This window comes from Pleurodeles waltl, chromosome 4_2 (genome assembly GCF_031143425.1).
Source record: "Pleurodeles waltl isolate 20211129_DDA chromosome 4_2, aPleWal1.hap1.20221129, whole genome shotgun sequence".
Classification (NCBI taxonomy): domain Eukaryota; kingdom Metazoa; phylum Chordata; class Amphibia; order Caudata; family Salamandridae; genus Pleurodeles; species Pleurodeles waltl.
The window spans coordinates 776,181,868-776,196,927 of NC_090443.1; the positions used below are offsets into that span (position 1 = coordinate 776,181,868).

At 45.2% G+C, this 15,060-nt stretch overlaps 1 protein-coding gene across 1 annotated transcript in view; it reads right to left on the reverse strand.

Annotated features, from left to right (window-relative positions):
• The window catches only part of TNNI3K (TNNI3 interacting kinase), a 2,589,932-nt gene that overhangs the window by 1,781,246 nt on the left and 793,626 nt on the right, over nucleotides 1–15,060 (reverse strand). The window contains exons 10-11 of the mRNA XM_069232439.1: nucleotides 2,255–2,349; nucleotides 1,744–1,893 (exon numbers count right to left, since the gene is read on the reverse strand). Coding sequence (XP_069088540.1) covers nucleotides 1,744–1,893; nucleotides 2,255–2,349 — 245 coding nt within the window. The remainder of the gene's footprint in view (nucleotides 1–1,743; nucleotides 1,894–2,254; nucleotides 2,350–15,060) is intronic.

Consider the following 15,060-nt stretch of genomic DNA (forward strand, 5'->3'; position numbering starts at 1 on the left):
CTCTCCTGACAAAGTGCATGGATCCAGCAACACAGGTGGTGGACTGAAGTTGTCCCGACGATCCTAAGGTCCAGCTGTCCAACTTTGGAGGAGGTAAGAGCTTGCCTCCCCACCCAAGACAGTACCCCCATGCACCACGTGATTTACAGTTACTAAGGCTTGTGCGCGACCTTCCATGAAGTTCTTCATGCACAACACAGCTCCGGCACCCAGCACTCCTTCCTGCAACAGATAGCTTCCTGAGTGGTTCCCCAGCAGCGTGAGATCCTTTTGTGTTGTGCTGTGTGGGCCTCCATTTGCACCTTTTTTTTCCCTATGCTGTGAGACTTCTGTGCGTGCTGTCTGGTCTTCTGAGGGTTCTCTGAATTGCTGTGAACCACCTATGTCTCCCTCTCCTGGGTAGAGGCCACCAGGTCCCTCCTGGTCCCGGGCAGCACCTTTTTCCGCTAACCACGAGCTTTGCGTGTGCCAAGGCTTGTTGGCAGAATCCAGTGGGACATCATCTGCACCGGCCAGGAACCTTCGTCCATCTTCTTGGGTGCAGTACTGACTGCTGTTCTTCACCAGTGGTTCTACTTTTGCACCTTCATCTGGATTAGCAGGGGCTCCTGTTCTCCCTGGACTCTTCAGTGCTTCTTGGACTTGGTCCCCTTCTTCCACAGGTCGTCAGGTCCAGGAATGCATTGTTGGTGTCTTGCAGTCTCTTCTGATTCTTGCATTATCGTCTATCATGACTTCTTGTGTGTTCTAGGAAACTTACTGTGATTTACTCCTGTTTTCCTGGGCTCTGGGGTGGGTTCTCTTAGGGAAGGAGTAAAGTCGCAAAGGTATTTTTGGCATTGAGTCACTAAAAATAAAGTACCTTTATTTTTGTAACACTGAATATTTTCTTTCATGTGTGTAAGTACTGTGTGACTACAGTGGTATTTCATAAGCTTTGCATGTCTCCTAGATAAGCCTTGGCTGCTCAGCTACAGCTACCCCTGGACAGCCTAGCTTCTAGACACTGACTACATTTCACTCATAAGGGATAACTTGACCTGGTATAAGGTGTAAGTACCTTTGGTACCAACTACAAACCAGGCAGGCCTCCTACAGTTATAACCTCTATTTTGCCCTCAAACTTTAGCACAGCGGCACAGGCGTCTAACTCTCCATCAAACAGGTCTATGTCCCAGCACATCTCAAAAGGGGTACATCTCATCTCGCTATCAAGATGTATCAGTCTTGGGTGAGTATGTCAATCAGGAAGCACCACAGCAGTAATATATTTCAGTTTGAACTATCTTCTTCCAAATGTTTTGACACTTCTCCAAGTTTGGTTGCTGTGCAAACAAACCTTATCATTTGAGCACGTATTGTTGTCTTTGCACTAGCTTCTACTGCACTTTTGCTTTTAGTTTCAAACAGCATGGCTCACTTTCAAGGCGACTGCCATACCCCGTTTTCTGATATGTTAAGTACGCACAGCGACAACAAATGCATTAAAAACTGAGCATTATGAACACTTAAGAATCCGTGGCTTCCTAAAGTCGCGCGAAATGCCCACCGCTAGTTGCTTCTAGCTGTTACAATGGACTTCAGGTGGCATCGAAGCACAAATTGAATGTTATTTAGTTTCCAAATAACAAGCCCTAAAGCCACATAAATACAAAAAGCCTTTGTGATTTGAAAGTAGCAAAGCATTGAAAGAAACTAATAAATGTTCGTCAAAATAATTAACCAATGACATAATTCAAATACCTTTCTCATAAGCCCACATTAGGCAGGTTTGTTCATCCTTCTCCCCGCTAGACTTGCTGGGGTCGCATGCCACTAGATTCATGTCTGCACCATTGTCCAGTAAAAACTGAACGAGACGAATGTGTCCATGATAGCAGGCGCTGTGTAACCCTGAAAGATGTAATGGAAAGCAATCACTGCAGTAGACTTGTTTTACAACAGCCGGACAAAGAAACACCAGTCATAAAACTGGAATTGATTTTTGTGAGAAACTCCATTATACAAGAAATTGCTGTGCAGAAGCAAGGATACTGTTGCATTCTTTTAATGGCCATTTCTGCAAGTTAACACTTATTTTGCCGAGTGAAATGGCAGCATGTTGCAAAAACACTAAACAAGATAAATAAAAAACGTGGCAGAATGTTTACAGGCTATTTTCTCAAATAAATGTAATATTATTTGGAAGTTGAAAATATGTGTGAGGCTTCCCACTGTTAAAAACATCGTTTTAATTTGTGCTGCCTGACTTTACCTGTGTGCCCATCTCTTCCTTGATGATTAATGCTGAAAGCATTATGGTCAAGAAGAAATTTGACAAGTTCCATGTTCTTCCCGTAGGTGCAGGCACTATTAAAAATAAATCATATAAATGAAAATGATGAATTATACATACGCAGGATAGGTTAACTCACATTATCCAAACTTATACTAATAATCAATGTATTGTTAGTGAAAGTAATATTGAGAATCGAAAATCTAATTTTCAGATCCTAAAAATGATAAAATGGAACAACTAAAACTACTAAGAAATAATTAATTCTATTATCCCTGTTATTCGTATACCCACTTATGTCATTGTTAGTTAGCAAGGCTACTGCTACAGATTATACACAGAGCTGACTACAAACAGACACTCCTAAACCCCGTAACAGAAAATCTCCTACCCAACACATGAGTATACAGCAGACCTATGGGCTTCTTATACCTAATCCACTGTAAAATTACGTCTTGAGGCCTATGATGGTTAGGTCCTCAACCAAATGCAAACTTTTCAGCAGGCTACCTCTTCGAACTTGAGGTTCCCATCATGGAACTATCTCTTCACACCTGAGCATCCCAACATGGGGCCTCTTTCCAAAATAGATCAGCCTGAACATTCACTTACTGACATTTTAGTGTGAGCTTCTTTTGTTGCGTTCTTGGCTGTGAAGAAGTATCATTTCGTTTAATGTATGGTTCCGTCTGTGAAGCCACACGACCATAGCTTGAGAAAGGAGGTCGATGCCATAACGATTGACAGACACTGAAAAATCAGTATACTTTGTCATTCCACATCATAAAACTCTACCATCATCCCTCCAACAAGTGATTTTTTACACTTCTGTTGTACGTATATGTCAAGATTCCCTGTTTATTAAATTAGGGATGCTCTATGCTGCTGCCAAGTTGCTATTTTTTCGAGTACCATAAATAAATGCTTGTGAGCTTAAAGAAAACAGTATTATAGGATCCAGTCTCTGATTTCATGCCAAAACTAATTTCAAATGAAAGAACTGCGTTCAAGCATAAGTCTGAACCACTGCCCACAGCTTTTGTTGTTGACATGCACTAACCAACCACCTCAAAGCCAGCGCAGAATTCTAAAAACAGCGCAATTATTTTGGAGAGTTCAATAACTTAACATATAGACTTGTCTAAACAATCGAAGGCTGAAGAAAGCAATGTCAAATCCATGTTGTCTGTCCCTCTGCTCTGCACTAGTCCTGACACTGAGACACTGATCCCACCAATTAACAGAAATTACATCCCAAACAAGTCCAGATGTGGCTGTAAATCTTTACGATCAGGAAACTTCAGTGGCCCTTCAGAGCCTAAAATGTCTACATTCCATCAAAACCTGCACTATAACATTGGCTTTAAGACGGATTCATATATCCTGTTCTCAGCGTTATGCTTCTCAAAATTGTGGGTAGATGCAAAGATGATCCCGAAGGAGCAATTGAGATGTTAGAAATATATGATTCAAGTACAACTTATGCCCAGGTTCGCTGGAAACAACATGCAAAACACCAAAAGTGTTCCTTGTGATGGGAATATTGGAAGTGCTGGCATGTGACAGTACTAATGATACATACAGACTTTATAGACATGAGGTAGCCCGGCACCCAAGTTGCAGTTGTACAAAGCTCTCTGAAGTTTGAAGGAATGGCTACTTAACAATCTGAATTACCTGTGCCTAATGTTTTAAAAGCTCCCGTCACAAAAATAATGCACCATCTTTTGTTTCAAAACTCTCTGCAGAGAGGCGGGCCATCATCACCAGGAATCAAGAGAAGCAGGTTACCAAAGTGGTGGTCACTCCAAGGCCTGTCACATCTCTAAGAAAACCTCGGTGCCCTGAAGATTCACACCCAGAGCAGTATTCCCACCAAAGTGTAAGTGCCAAGAAGTTGCTTGCTAGGATCCTGTGACAGCATAAGAAAACATACTGACCACAGAGAAAATACTTACTCTAACTTAGGTGCACACTTCACAATTCTACAGGGATATTAAAAAGGCCAGACTGAGGCACGCTCTCTTGTCACCTTTGCACATACCAACATATTTACTAAGAAGTTAGCAAGTTTTTGAACCTTGGAGTTAATCACTCAAACACCTGTAATTCATCCAAGTAAGGCGTCTGATTGGCATGAGTAGCCAATTGGCCAAATTGAGAAACTGAGAAAACACTCTGTCTTGAGGGCCACACCATGGATGTGCAGGGCGAAGGTACACTTTCTGCCGCTCCTCACACCATTTCCGCCACTATCCTCTTAAGTACCTTCTGCCCTCCTTCAGACTTATGAAACGTTATAACCTTTATTTCTTCTTTGGAATCTGCTTTGCCTTTGGGCACCCAGGAGTGGCACTTTGGGTGGATACTGTCAGGATTCTAGCATCCGGTCTCTAGGTGGTGCTCACAAGACTCTGTGGGGTCCTGTTTTTACACTAGAATATAACAGAACATTTTCCAACTCCTTTCAATTCCAGATTAACAGCACATCCCATTCCAGGCTCCCATTCCACCTCCCTGCTGCATCGTGGTCCTTGTAGTTTCTTCTTTCACCAAACCCTGCTTAGATCAGATCCTAGTGTTGAAGCTTTGTTTTGTGTCTCGAGTCCTGGATCTGAAAATACGTTTGATTCTTTTAATTCTTACGTTCAGGACTTTCTCTTTCACAACTCCATTGTGCAATCTACCCCACACTTTTGTTTTTACCTTTCTTGTACCTGCAGGTTTTCCAGGATTTTTCCCTTTCCAAGTCCCAGGGCAGCCATTCCTTCATGGATTCCTAACTCTTGCTTTATTAATGCAATTGGGACTGTGTTTCCCTGCCTGTAAGGGAGAGTACTGCTCCCACAGGGCTACACTTCAATGAGAAGGAATCCAGAAGATTCCCTAACTTTGGACCCTAACTAAAGAGCAATAAAGCTCATTCACTACTCCCGCTTACTGGGTCCCTGCACTTGGGACTTGATTCCCTGCCTGGCAGGGAGAGGGCTAAACCTCCCAGACTTCACTAGAATGCTGTACGCCCAGTGATGGGAAATCAAGTCGGATTACACGATGGCACAGTGTGAGTTTGCAGGTCTGTACGTTGCATAAAATAGAGTTGGAAACATTCATCTATCATCAGGCAGAACTGGTCTCAGGAGTGAAGAGGTAAGGGGTATGCAGACGTAATGGGTAACGATGTTTAATTTATGAGGCAGTTATTGATGCCTTATGGACAGTGTGTTATGTCTCTTGATAAGGTTCATAACATATCTTGCTTGGTTTTGAGAAGTTGGTTCATTGTTTTAAAAATCATTGTGCAGCTTGGCCTTTCACAGAGTTCACTGTTATCTACCCTACGTTTTTACTGGATAAAATGATTCGTGCCACAGTCCCCAAAAGAAAAAAACGTAATAGTCAAAATAAGAATTGTCAAATTTCTCTAAGCATTGGTAAGCAGTTTGGAGCCACTACAACTGAAGGGTGCAAAGCTCCATGAAGAGTGGGAACAATTCCGAGCATTATCAAAAGGTGGAGGACATGCTGTGATATATATAGAACTTCAAAAAAGCTTTCATTTCTAGGCGTCAAACGCTAATCGGAGCTATATGCAATGGCGACTTCCAATACATTATCATGCAGAATTTCGTTACATATGCTAAATACTGAGTACCTTGACAGGGAGGCTACCACAAACCATTAGGCCAACTAACCTAAACCTTTCATGTAGCCAGACACACAGTCAGTAACATGTTAATGGCCAGTCCATCAGGGTGGCTTTGTGCATGCTGCCATGCTCTCTACAACCGGCATGAAGAGAGAGAGCATGGGCGGGAGTATGAGCACCAGCCCCAGAGGGAACTCAGCTTGAGAACAACAAAGAGGATGCTTTTTTGACCCCCCTCCCTGAAACAGGTCAGAAAAAGGACAACATATTTATGCCCTTACAATGTAATGGGGTGACCCAGTGAACCTCATGATCTGGGTAGCAATTAGTATAGACAACAACAATCCTGCTGGTAATTAATCTCGATAGAAACCAAAACATTATTTAAAGGTCAACCAGAGGCATTCAACAACAGCAACATCGAGAAACAGACAACACAGCTAGAGCAAACTATTCCTGCACAACGTATCAAGGTTGCTCCATAAAGTGGAAACAAAGTGACATCAGTGCTCGTGCAAAGTGAACAGATGAAAGATAAAGTGACTATACATAACAAGTATTTGCAATGCACTAGGGTCTCGCATTTGTCGGAGTTACAGCTGTTCACAGTTGTAAACTCCCAACCGGATTTTTCCCGCATTAAAAGAAAAAAACAGCACGATCGCACTGTACAGTTCACACGTAATAATACCTATCGGCAAAAGTGCAATTATGAACGTAACCTGCAAAAGTGCAATTAACGAAGCGCTCGACTTCTGCCCAGCAAGATCGCGCTGCGAAAATAGAGAAAAAGTAGTCCACAACCCCAGCGAGCCTCGCATGTTTTCTGTACTTGGTCGCTGCGCTCGAGGAGGGCTAACCACGGAAAAGGCATGACGTATGCGTGCCTTCCACTAATCAAAAGAAGCAGATTCTAACAGGCAAGCCAACTTGTCAATGAAAGACACTGACGTGATGTCGACGGGGCTCTGAGCACTTTTCTAATGGCTCGACCCTAAAAAAATCAATTAAAATAGGCAATGCTACAGCAGCCTGCAAGCTGTCTGTCCAAGATGTAATGAACAAATGCTCAACCAGAAGGGAGTCTAGAAAAGTCTTAGAAGTCCAAGGAGGATATTCATATTGGTACAGACAAATAGTATCGTTGACGTTTCAACCCAGATAGTTGTGCTTACTTGAAAGCATCTCAAGAGGTCTTCATCAGGATGTGGGGGAGGGGCAACTTGTGTAGCAATGATACGACATGATTAACAAGATTATGGATTGTGTGTTTCTCTAGAACCGTGTGAATCCCATGCAATACACTCACCTCAAGTTTCATGAAAGTACAGTCCTTGGAAAAAGTCCTAGGAAAGGTGAAGAGACTGCAGGCCTGCACATCTTAATTGAACTCTAAAAATGGAATCAACTAATCAATGAGGTCCCAAAGGGGTGACCTAACATATTAGTGAGTGAGACCAACAACACTCACCTAGGTCAATAAATGACTACCTTAGAATCCATAAGAGCCCTTCAGTAATTCATGCACTTAAATGGGCCACAAGAACAATCAAGAAAAGAATAATATATTTTCCAATTCAGGACTCATACCTCATGACTAAAAGACTTTAGGCTTGAAATCACCCCAGTACATTGAAAATGACTTACCCAATCAGGGATGCGTTTGCTCTTCCAAGAAAAGAGCTGGTGGGGGAAATGCTTGCCAACCTTAACAACTCCAATGAATGGCTGTAGGAGGCTGGCCTGGCTTATAGTGGTTACCTTATGGTACTTACACCTTGTGCCAGGTCCAGTTATCCCTTATTTGTACATTAGTAGTGTTCTAGCAGCTTAGGCTGATAGAGGTAGCTTTAGCAGAGCAGCTTAGGCTGAACTAGGAGACATGCAAAGCTCCTACTATATCCACTTATATATCCACTTATATAATGTAGCACTATATCAAAAGAAACACAATACTCAGAGTTACCAAAAATAAAGGAACTTTATTTTAGTGACAATATGCCAAAAGTATCTCAGAGGATATACTCGCTTAGGAAGTAAGTAAAATACACAAAATATACACACAAACCAAAACCAGGTCAGTAAAACACTTAGAAAAGTAGTGCACACACTGTAGAACACAATAGAATGGAATAGGAGACAATAGGCCAAGGGGCAACACAAACCATATTCTCCAAAAGTGGAATGCGAACCACAAATGGACCCCAGGCCTAGTGTAGTGTGTAGAGGGTCGCTGGGAGTGTAAGAAAACACTAAGGGTGTCCAAGATACCCCACCCCAAGACCCTGAAAAGTAGGAGTAAAGTTACCCTACTGCCCCAGAAAGACAGTAAAGTCGAGATAGGGGATTCTGCAAAGACAACATCTGACTGCAAAGCACTGAAGACGGATTCCTGGACCTGAGGACCTGTAAAGGAAGGGCACCAAGTCCAAGAGTCACGCAAGTGTCCGGGGGGGCAGGAGCCCACTAAACCCCGGAAGAAGGTGCAAAGGGGCTGCCTCTAGGTGGAAGAAGCTGAAGATTCTGCAACAACGGAAGGGGCCAGGAACTTCTCCTTTGGTCAGAAGATGTCCCACTGTGTGCTGGAGGATGCAGAGTTGTTTTCACACAGAAAGACCGCAAACAAGCCTTGCTAGCTGCAAGAGTCACAGTTGAAGATTATGGGTGCTGGCAGGGCCCAGAAAGGACCAGGAAGTCACCCCTTGGAGGAGGAGACAGAGGGGCCGCTCAGCAATACAGAGAGCCCACGCAGAAGCAGGCAGCACCCACAGAAGCACTTGAACAGGCATTAAAGAAATCTGAGCATGACAGTCATCTCAACACAGCAAAAGAGGATCCCAACAAAGCTGGAGGTCAACTCAGTGAGTTGGGCAATACAGGACGGACTGCTGGGGACCTGGGCTGTGCTGTGCACGAAGGAAGTCTTGCAAAAGTGCACAGAAGCCCCAGCAGCTGCAGATCACGCAGTGTACAGGATTACTGTCTGGCATGGGGAGACAAGGACTTACCTCCACCAAATTTGGACAGAAAGACCACTGGACTGTTGGGGTCACTTGGATCCAGCTCCTGTGTTCCAGGGACCACGCTCGTCAAGATGAGAGGGAACCCAGAGAACCGGTGATGTAGAAGTTTGGTGCCTGCGTTAGCAGGGGGAAGATTCCGTCGACCCACTGGAGATTTCTTCTCGGCTTCCAGTGTAGGGTGAAGGCAGACAGCCCTCAGAGCATGCACCACCAGGAAACAGTCGAGAAAGCCGGCAGGATTAGGCGCTACAATGTTGCTGGTAGTCTTCTTGCTACTTTGCTGTGGTTTTGCAGGCGTCCTGGAGCAGTCAGCGGTCGATCCTTGGCAGAAGTTGAAGAGAGAAGTGCAGAGGAACTCCGGTGAGCTCTTGCATTCATTATTCGAAGCGAAACCCGCAGGAGAGACCCTAAATAGCCCTCAGAGGAGGATTGGGTACCTAACCAGGTAAGAGCCTATCAGGAGGGTTCTCTGACGTCACCTGCTGGCACTGGCAACTCAGAGGTCTCCATTGTGCCCTCACACCTCTGCATTCAAGATGGCAGAGGTCTGGGACACACTGGAGGAGATCTGGGTACAACCCCTGGGGTGGTGATGGAGAGGGGAGTGGTCACTCCCCTTTCCTTTGTCCAGTTTCGCACCAGAGTAGGGGCTGGGGGCTCTCTGAACCGGTGTAGACTGGCTTATGCAAGGAGGGCACCATCTGTGCCCTTCAAAGCATTTCCAGAGGCTGGGGGAGGCTACTCCTCCCCAGCCCTTAACACCTATTTCCAAAGGGAGAGGGTTTAACACCCTCTCTCAGAGGAAATCCTTTGTTCAGCCTTCCTGGGACTGGGCTGCCCAGACCCCAGGAGGGCAGAAACCTGTCTGAGGGTTGGCAGCAGTGGTAGCTGCAGAGAAAACCCCAGAGAGCTAGTTTGGCAGTACCCGGGGTCCATGCTGGAGCCCCAGGGATGCATGGGATTGGCACCCCAATACCATATTTGGCTTGGGGGAACAATTCCATGATCTTAGACATGTTACATGGCCATGTTTGGAGTTACCATTGTGAAGCTACACATAGGTATTGACCTATATGTAGTTCATGCGTATAATGGTGTTCCCGCACTCACAAAGTGCGGGGAAATTGCCCTGAACAATGTGGGGGCACCTTGGCTAGTTCCAGGGTGCCCTCACGCTTAGTAACTTTGCACCTAACCTTCACCAAGTGAGGGTTAGACATATAGGTGACTTATAAGTTACTTAAGTGCAGTGTAAAATGGCTGTCAAATAACGTGGGCGTTATTTCACTCAGGCTGCAGTGGCAGTCCTGTGTAAAAATTGTCTGAGTTCCCCATGGATGGCAAAAGAAATGCTGTAGCCCATAGGGATCTCCTGGAACCCGAATACCCTGGGTACCTAGGTATCATATACTAGGGAACTATAAGGGTGTTCCAGTGTGCCAATAAGAATTGGAGAAAATAGCCACTAGCCTGCAGTGACAATTTTAAAAGCAGAGAGAGCATAAACACTGAGGTTCTGGTTAGCAGAGCCTCAGTGATACAGTTAGGCACCACACAGGGAACACATACAGGCCACAATTATGAGCACTGGGGTCCTGGCTAGCAGGATCCCAGTGACACAGACAAAAACAAACTGACATATAAGTAGAAAATGGGGGTAACATGCCAGGCAAGATGGAACTTTCCTACAATGGCTATGAAAAAAATAAACAAAAAGCCTTTGTGACACTGGATAAAATCCCTCTCACCCAAAGATGATGGGGAGACAATGTGGCATTATAAACTCTTGAAAAATATGAGATTCGAACTGCTTGTCAGCAGGTCAGATGCTGCAACTGTACACGACTCGACTCTGGCAGGCAATTGAGCTTTAAAGTGTTCCATGCTGTGTGAGCAAGCGTGTAAGCATGTGTTTCCTATCAGCATTTCCACAAGATGGCTGACAGGAACAAACGCGGTCTATGCCTTACAGGCATCCGATCCATATGCTGATAACAGCGTTGCCGATAAAATGCCTGATAATAATCATTCAAACCAAACAACAAAGTATGTTTAAATTGCCCTGTGTACAAAAGGGATTACTACTTCCAAATCAAGGAATAGCAATGGCTTTGTCACAATTCTGGCCATTCTTTATATGGACTAATATGAAAAGACACATGTATACACAGACAGTAACCCTTTCTCTTCCAACATTACTATTTGGAAGAGATACATAGATGATTATTTCAAAGTTGCAGACAGTCTCATCAAAACATTTGAAGAACAAGGCTACCCCAAAGTACTGCTTAAACGTTCATACAAAAGAGCATGGTAATGTCAAAGCGATTCACTTTTGGTCCTGAAACAAAAGATTGATGCCTCCCTGCAAAGAATGATTTGTGTTCCTATTTTCTACACAAGGAACAACAACATCAAAAAGATTATCAACAAACACTGAGGTCTGGTCACTGACGACCTTGGGCTTAAACAAAAGCCCATGTACCCTTTTAAGAAGGGCAAAAGTATAAAAGATCATGTGGTAAGCGCCCTTTTAAAGTCACCAACCAACACTGATCTATTGACTTACTGAAATCTACCACCTATTGTGGGCACATTTTGACTGTGGATGTTGTAAAGCCTCACACTCACTATAAAATACTTCTCTAATCACCATTTTATCTTTAAAGGCCACACAGACTGTAGCCGCACAGATGTTGTCCATGTCATTCAATGCCGCAGTGACCGATGATATATAGGGCAAACACAACAGAAAGTTAAGATCAGAATTCTTCAACACTGCAGCTGGATATGTTGTAAAGTACAGAGGGCACCCTTGATGTAACACTTTGTGGGAGTTTAACCACCCACCAGAGAGTGTCAAGTGGTTTGTGATAGAAAAGATCTTGCCAAACAGGAGGGGTGGTGACATTTCCAACACCCTTAGTATTCGTGAATGTAAATGGACCCATTTACTTGAATCTGTGACAAATGGGTTCAATGAGTTTGAGGAGATTGAGCGACAGCCGGCTGCATTAAGTAAGGGTTGACGACGCATACTCATTTTGGAAATTATTGTTCAAGTTCCAGTAACCCCCTGCTCTGCGTAAAATAAATCTATGGGGGATGTGACTAGGCGCCAACAAAGATGGCTGCACTTTGCAACAGTTCTCTAACCACCAGTAAAATATCCCTCAAACTCTGTTTAATTATCTGGTCTGTGCCCAGCCATCCAACAACTGCAGAAGACCCCACTGCCCCTGAAAGCCAGCCAGAGGTGTTGCAAGCATCTTTTGGACCCTATGAACTGAGGAGCAGCAATTTCTGTGGTGCAGTTCTGGGCTGCAGGAATGGTGGACGGTGGAGCAGTGATCCAGTGATGAAGCGGCAGGGCTCGTGGCTTCTCCCTTTGATTTATATCCCCGTGCCGCAAAGCATACTGACCTGAGGTGAGAGCATGGAAGACATGGGACAAGCGGGAAGACAACCCGCTGAGCCCCTGTGTGAGAACTTTACTGCAGGGACTGCATCTGCAGCACTGTTGAGGCAGGCTGTGCCAAAACACCCAGTCTGACCTTGGCGCAGCAGCCTTGGCTCAGGCTGGCTACGGTTGCTGCAGCACTACGTGGCAGCCCCATGGTAATAGAAATCAGAAGACCGGTCTTAACAGAAGCTGCACACATTTATTATTCAGGAAGCCTGCTGTGGCTCACAGCTGCGGCCCAGCAGCAACATGCTTCCTCCCCCAGCAAGGTACAGCAACAATTGGCAGCAGGTGAGAGCACTACCACCCCCCACTCCGAGCTGCAGGCCTGCTTTGGCCCATAACTGTGGACATTTGGCTTTGTGCCCTCAACCGATCCAGGAGCAAAACAGACAGGACAGGATGTGGATTTGAAGGTGAGATGAACCGGGGGTCAGGCTGCCCCACCATCAAAACCAGAACCCTCCAATCAAGATCCCCACCTGGTGCTAAGGGCTCTGAAGAGAGAACTGGCCTGGGTGGGTGAGGGGACGAGCTGGGATGTGGGTGGCAGCAGTGACAGCCCCAGAAAATATCATATCCATGGGCATGCAGTGGCACGGTCAACAAACGTTTCTCTCACCTGTGGCAGTTAATTTAAATGCTCAGAGACACACAGTAATTCCCATCCCGGGAGCAAATAACAGCCCAGGATACCAAGGACCCTGGGTCCTGAGGCCCAAATAGAGGACCGCCCTCTTGCCCTCCTACCCCCTCTTCCTTCACCTACAGGAGTAAGAAGACATTGTCTGCATATGTCAATGAGGCTGAGGCTGCAACCTCTTCCCCCTCGGGTCCCTAGTCATAATTAGAACCTAGTGAACTGCCCAGTGGTATGCTCCAGTGCGTGGTGTGGCCTGGGTCTGTAGCCATGATGTGAAACACTCCAGCAGACACTACGTAGTCACTCTCTGCAATGCCTGCTCAAACTAAAAGCGTCAGTGACTAAGGCATGTTCGACGACACAGGGAAAAATAAAAGTTAAAAGGACCTGGGGTCAGGAATCAAGGCCCTAATCTGGACAAATATGCAGTGATAATGGTGACCTGTGGGGGTGACAAAGGCATGGAAACTCAGCCCACTAGCAAACCTTTCTTAAACGAAATTCTGGCTGCCATTCAAGATCACAGGGGAATAATTGAGCCCAAACTAGATGCTGCCACAGAGGTGGTAAATCTTTTGAGAGCGGACTTTAAGAAAATTTCAGAAAAAGTCACTGTAGCAGAGTTGTGTTACAGTCAATGACCAAAAGACTTGAGGAACAAGTCCAGAGACTAACAAAACAGAATACTGCCATTGCCGCTCAATTGGAAGAAAAGGAAGTGGAAGCTAAGCACAATAACATTCATGTGGTGGGGGTTCCTGAGGGGGCAGAGGGGTCCAGCGTCGATCTCTTCTTAGCGGACCCCATCTGAAACACTCTTTGTCCCAAGGGACTTTCCAACTTCCTTTCAATAGAAATAGCACATAAGGCACTTGGGGCCCTGCATAACCAGGCATCCCTCGAATGACCATCAACACTTAGGTATTTAACTGCAGGGCCCTGGATGTGATCCTCCAGGTGCCCATTCTTATTGTGATCTCCAAGTTGAAAATACTATAGTTTAATTTTTTCATGACTTTACTCTACAAGTCCGAAGACAAAGGCGGAGTTTCGAGGAGGTTAAGAAAGTGCTCAGAGCCAAAGACCTTACGTACATGATGTTATACTCATCTAGGCTGTGGATGGTGCAGAAGGCAAGACATAGCACTTACCTCTCCAGAGGAGGCATGGAACTGGATCGAGGGGTGGTGTGTTGCCAGCTAGAAGGGAACTCAGAAACAGAGGGGAGGATGCCAGAATGGAGACCTGGAACCCCGGTGCTCTACATCCTCAGAAGCACATGGCGCCCCCACAAACACGTGAGCAGCAGACCCCTATGGGGGATGTGCCTGTAATACTATGTGATGACATTATTGGGGGATTGCAGTGTACTCCTAATGGGATGCAGTGACAAAAAAAGTAGACTCTGCTGAGGGGTCATAAATGGAGAGGTGCATTCCTCATAAGGGGGGCATGGACCAGGGGATACTGAGGGGGATGGGAAGGCAGAAGGGGGTCCTAATTAGTCAGGACACACAATGTTCACACATGTTGTAAGAGATATCATGAATTGTTTAAACATTTTGACTTAGCTCAGTGAGGTGGTGCGAGACTACCTACTGTAGCTGATGGTTGCTTTGGGGTGACAGGTACTCTGCAAGTTGGGGTGGTGGGCAGATTTAGTCTCACAGTGCAAGGTAGCAGGGTGGGGGGAATTCATAGGTTTGGATCCGCTATTTTTGATTTGCAAAGTGTGGATTTGTTTTATGGTTGCTCACATACAGGAGTGCTGGGTGGATCGGAACTAGAATGCAAAATACAGAGGGTTGAAGTACAGGCAAAGGATTTACCGAAGGTACTGAGGCATACATATGCATCACTGTTACACCCATGGAAACACACACACAGCGAGATTTGACCATATGGACATGGAATATGAATGAATTGGGTAGTAAAATTAAGCACACAATAGTTCTCCAATACCTCTGCCATCATGCCACAGACCTACTGCTGATGCAGGAAACACAT